This window comes from Micropterus dolomieu, linkage group LG12 (assembly GCF_021292245.1).
Source record: "Micropterus dolomieu isolate WLL.071019.BEF.003 ecotype Adirondacks linkage group LG12, ASM2129224v1, whole genome shotgun sequence".
Lineage (NCBI taxonomy): Eukaryota > Metazoa > Chordata > Actinopteri > Centrarchiformes > Centrarchidae > Micropterus > Micropterus dolomieu.
The window spans coordinates 30,885,510-30,891,391 of NC_060161.1; the positions used below are offsets into that span (position 1 = coordinate 30,885,510).

The 5,882-nt window shown below is 40.2% G+C and overlaps 1 protein-coding gene across 5 annotated transcripts in view; it reads left to right on the top strand.

Moving 5' to 3' along the window:
• Nucleotides 1-5,882, top strand: part of LOC123980359 — a 42,193-nt gene that overhangs the window by 7,589 nt on the left and 28,722 nt on the right. For all 5 annotated transcript variants that reach the window (XM_046064713.1, XM_046064712.1, XM_046064711.1 and 2 more), the window contains one exon: nt 4,315-4,386. In XM_046064713.1, coding sequence (XP_045920669.1) covers nt 4,315-4,386 — 72 coding nt within the window. The remainder of the gene's footprint in view (nt 1-4,314; nt 4,387-5,882) is intronic.

Here is a 5,882-nt window from a genome sequence, read left to right on the forward strand (position 1 = left end):
CATTTCTGTTCAGTTTTTTGTCTTATTTTTGTTCTTGTACTATTTGATTGTTCTTAAGTTAATAAATAATGTAAATTTCTACATTTTGGGCTATTATTTATGTTGCCTAGTAGCTATGGATTTTTATAATTTTGCTAATATATAGGTAAACATAGGTGCATATATGTGCACTGATATAGGTACATGTATGCACTGATATAGGTACATGTATGCACGGATATAGGTACGGATATAGGTACATGTATGCACGGATATAGGTACGGATATAGGTACATGTATGCACGGATATAGGTACACATGTAGGTACATGCATGCACAGATATAGGTACACATGTAGGTACATGTATGCACAGATATAGGTACACATGTAGGTACATGTATGCACAGATATAGGTACACATGTAGGTACATGCATGCACGGATATAGGTACGGATATAGGTACACATATATGCATATATGTACATATAATATAGGAAAACGTATGTCACATATATCAAAACCTATATTAAAACATATATGTTTATATAGGTTCTTTCCATGTGGGTACACAGTGCCGACATGCAACGTGTGAACATGTGAAATGCCAACACCAAATCTGAAGGATAAAATTTATTGGTCCCTTTATGTGTCTGTCTTCCCCCTAGTGCATGTAGGTTTTCCCTCTTATGGTGCTTTCAGACCAAAGGCAAATTTAATCCTTGCATGAGTACATTTGAAGCAAGTTCACACACAACGCGAGAAGGCGATAAAGAAGTGAGGAGGAGCTGCTGCAACATAAACAACATCTCCCGGCGCCATCGTTATTTACAGTCAACCAAGGCCAATAGGATTGCAGCTTTATACATGTTGTTGAAGTCCGAGACACGCCAGAAAAATAAACGCCGCCGTGTTTGGAATGTTGTGTTTATGTGAAAACCAGAAAGGGAGGGTTTCGCCAACGTCAGTACTTTGTGATGTCCAAACCATCTCAATGCTGATAGGCTATCGCAACACAGTGTCATGCAACTCTCTTGCTCGAGTTGGAAATTTTCAACTCATGCGAAGGCCTTAAATTCGCATCGCCTGCAAGCCTGAGGATTGAGTTACTGTCTCTACCTTATCTGTCTGTCAGCTGTTGTCTCCCTAACAAGGACAGTTACATGTGAGAAATAACTAGAGCTGGGAGGTCAGCCAATGTCTCTAAGCTAGACCTGTCTTACCTTTCCCTGTTACATCAACTAAGAAAATTCTTTAACAAAAAGTAATAACGATAATATTAATAGGACTAATAATAATAATTGTAACAGTGGGTGTGGAGCAGGAACATGGCGGCAGCAGGATTTGGCTACATGCATTAATGGGATAAGAATGCATACAGATGGAGAGGGATGACAGCTGAGCAGATTCATTCTGCTGACGAAGGCCACGAGATGCAGTTAGTTAGCTCCAGAAAAGGCTAGTAGTGTGGACTATTTAAAGATTATTATCAACAGGTTGGTCTAGACACTAAGGTGGGAACTGGGAGTGTCTCCGCCTACATAACTATGACTGCAATGTTACAGCTAAAAAAAGCTTTAAGGTCGTTTGTAAAGAACATCCAAGGTTCTCACGAACCTTATTTATACTGGTAATAACGCCCTACAAAACAAATAGATCAAATCAGATGAATCTATTTTTCCAGTTTTTTCCAGCCTAGTGTCACCATGTGGTGTCTACGAACAAGACGCAGATTTCTTAAGTCATTTGGTGTAATGTGCAACACAATTTTTGCTTTTCATGTGTCATTGCATACCAATTACTCTGAACTGATTTATATTGTGTGCAGAAACGGCATGCCATTTTATGCCAGCTGTAACAGGGAGAAGACCTGGTGTAGATAATAATCAGAAAAATCCAAGTAAGGAGGTGGTTGGGGGGGCCAGTGAAAAGGACTGTGAATCAGGAGCCCGGCGTTCAGTTCCCGTGTGAAACAAAAATCAAACACAACGACAAGATTGATTTATGTTTTTAGTGCAGTTAAGTAAGTTGCAAAAGTTATATAAGTTAAATCACGTCGTTATTGTAACCCAAACCATGATGTTTTGATTAGCGTGCAGTTAACATTAGCTACATTAGCTTAATAGCATTAGCTACACAACGTTACCTACGTTAGCTAAATAGTGTAAGGTATGTTAGCTAGCTAACTATGTTCATGTTAAGCCCCCGACATACTTACTTTTTAACAATGCGTAGGTGTAGACAGGCGTCTGCGACACAAACAGCATTGTTCACATACTTGCCTGCGTACTTTGCGTGTACCTGGAGGATTAAATATGAATCCACTAGGGGGCAGATCAGGGCCGGATCATCCCTTGCGGACACCGAATTATCTTCATTAATAACCTCTGAATTTGCACAATGTAAACAAACCAAACAACGCAAACCTCGAGCAGGTTGGGATTTTAATGAGACATCATAATGATCTCAGTAATTGCAGACTAACTCCGGGACAGTTACTGTAAGCATCCCGCCATAAATCTCCTTTTTTAAAGTCTGCTGCTGACCGTCTTCTTCTTTTGACACCTGGACCGATGTGTGGAACAGTAGATTGCTGCTGAGTGACACGCTGCCCCAAAATTCATGTGCTGAATTGCATCTTGCGGATGCGTAGCGTTAATTTCTGGAGACCTACCCTGGGACCTGGATCCAAATTCTTGACTTCAGTCCTGCCAGATGTAAACTATGAGGAGGGCACAACATTTCAGCAGGAACACCTTTACAATAAATAACCAACCCATCCTCACCAGAAAAACAGCCGTATAGGTCGATTATAATATGGCTTATTACGACTCATACTTACAGTTTTTGTTAGGCCGGGACCTTTAGTGGCAGAAGAAGTCAGATGACATATTAGTTTTATTAGAAAGTCAAAGTTAACATAACATTTTTGTCATGTGATTTATATAATGTACTTGTTTTAACCCAAACCACGATCTTCACCTAAACCTTACCAAGAAGTTTTGTTGCCTAAACCTACGACCTTTTTTCCACGTGTTAAACATCACCTGATTTACATAATGTACTCAAGGTCCTGTACGCATGCCGCTGGAATGGTACTCGCCAACACTCATAGGCTACATGTCATTTTGGGTCAAATGACAATCAGCCTTTTTTGTCGTTTAGGTGTGAGGACGTGTTAGAAATCGTGAGTTTGCCAAGTAGTTTTTGTTGCCTAAACCTAACCAAAATGTTAATGTTTCATAACGTTAACCTGGTGTTTTAAAGCCATACGATTGTGGTCACTTACGTAATGTAGTTTACGCTCGTAAGTGTCATTTTGGGAGGCATAGACAAAGTAGTCCTTTCAGTTGGAGGACTTGCTGCATCTTGCTGGTTGAGTGAGATGCTAAAGTTACAGATGTTGTCTTCAAGAATGATATTTTTGTCCAGTAACATCTGAATGTGGACATTATATTACATGTTGCAATATTTCTGTTGTCTTATTGGGATGACCCTGGATAATAACAAGCTTTTCATACAGAAATAAACGACAGTATTAACTCCAGTTCTGAGGTCTTTACATTGGCTTCCTATATGTCAAAGAATTGATTTCAAAATTCTGCTGTTAGTTTATAAAGCACTAAATGGTTTAGGGCCAAAATACATTTCTGATCTTCTGCTTTGTTATGAACCATCCAGACCTCTCAGGTCGTCTGGGGCAGGTCTGCTTTCTGTCCCCAGAGTCAAAACTAAACATGGAGAAGCACCGTTCAGTTATTATGCTCCATATATCTGGAACAAACTCCCTGATAACTGCAGATCTGCTGAAACTGTCAGTTCTTTTAAATTAATACTTAAGATTTAAACAGGATAAAAAACTCCTTGAGATTAAAAATCTCTTTGACAAGAGTGTCCTGGCAAGTGGCAGCAGCGCGGTATGTGGGGGGCTTAAGTAACTAAAGGGGATGAGGAATCAAAGGAGTAAAATAAGCAAAGGTGGGAGACCTGCCTGTATTTATTTTCTAATTAACTTTAAAACTTTTTTATATATCCCTGTTGCTTTTATGTTTTATGTAAAGCACTTTGAATTACCTTGTTGTTGAAGTGTGCTATACAAATAAACTTGCCTTGCCTTTAAACATCAGGCTGTTTCTTCTGTGGTGAAATCTGTTTCCACCGTTTCTGTCTTTGCAGCTTTGGTTTAGTTTCCAAAACCTTCAAACCATAAGTGACACAAAAACACTTTTTGCATATTTTTTGTATCAAGTTTGTGTTTGTTTTCAGGTTTTCTGTTTTATTAGAATGAAAAGTTGAAACCCAGCTGATGTTTAACAGAGATAAATGTTGTGTTGCAGGTAAAACTGACCCTGATGTCTCCTACACTGATGTGATTGTCACACAGGAAGAGCAGCCAAACAGAATCAGAGGTAAACCACTCAGACAGACCCCTTTCTCTAAATACCAGCAGTTCATATTAAAGATATGTTATGATCAGACAGAGCACGTGAAGGTTTTTGCAGTGAGAGGCGTCCCTCTCCAGTTGTTTTTCATGGGCAGAGTTTTGCGCTTGCGCCCTGTAGCAGCACTCCTCAGAGCACCTTGACGTGAAAACACTTGAACGTCAAAGCAGAAAGCGTCCCATTATTATGGTTTTACAAAGTGGTTCTTACCTGTAAGATTTTTAGCTGTTGCCTAAACCCAAATATATGTTAAAGTTGGTTAAAACAAATCTATCGGTTCGCTCGGCAGGAACAAAGGACTTTTGTGCTCATTTTTGTGACCTATTGGTCCGACGATCCGGACTCATCCTAAAATCGCTTAAGCCTTGAAAAGACTCCTGGACCAGCTGCTTGTGGCGTTACTCCCTTGATCCTCTTTCTGAGGGTCTCATAAATGTATCTCAGTTTTCCTGCGTGCAGGGTCGATCTGAGAGCTCAATCACAGCCAAAGTAAGTTCATGTAAATGCACCGCACCTTTAGCTTTTTTTGTCGAAGGCTTCAACAACAAAGGCATAGTCTAGTCCGATCAGTGAGCCATATGAGATTATGAACTAAAAACTACACCGGGCTTTAGGTTTTGAGATGATAAAACAGTCTAAACTCTCTGTTTCAGCTACTGAATCCTTTTTTTCCCACTACGTAATGAATGTTACGTAACTCTGGCCACGTGTTTGTTGTTGTCTGCTTGGAGGGGAAATCCCAGCTCTTATTGGTGCAGCTCGATGACGTCAGCCATCACCAAAGTTAATGTAATCAAAACAGCTGACATGATCTCGTTGCTCCACCCATTCTACTCTCAGTGGAGTCTGACCGAGTTTCTATTTATACTTTCAATGACGTGGGCTATATTTAGAGAGTGATATCATAGTTACGATAAAAACACAGATACACGAGCATGAGAAAAAAAAAATCAGTGACACAGACTGGATAAAGATCATGGTCATAATAATAAAGAAGACACCTGAAAGACCCAGCAGCAGACGCTTTTCCCACCATCCTGACTCTAAGACCTTCATCTGGTTTTTCTTTGGTTTGATTCAGACTGAAATATTGCAACACCTAATGGATGGATTACCGTAATGTTTAGTGAAAGCATTCATGATACCCAGGGGATAAATTGTAAAAACTTTGAACCTCTGACTTTTATCCAGCACAGTGTTTCTCAACAGGGGCGTTCAGAGGGCGACGGGGGGCGCTGGAAGTAACACTTTGCGTTGTGTTGTGGTGAAAGTTTTAAGGCGAGTTTACACCAGATATTCACAACAATACGAGTTTAAACTTTCAACCACTTGCAAAAAACTGTGGCCTGCAACAACCTGCATGGCGCTGTGACTGGACGAGACGGTGTGTTTTGTCACTCTTTTTCTCTTTGGCGTTTCTGTTGCGCAACTCCATGCTGCCTTCATGGGAACGGGAAGTCAGA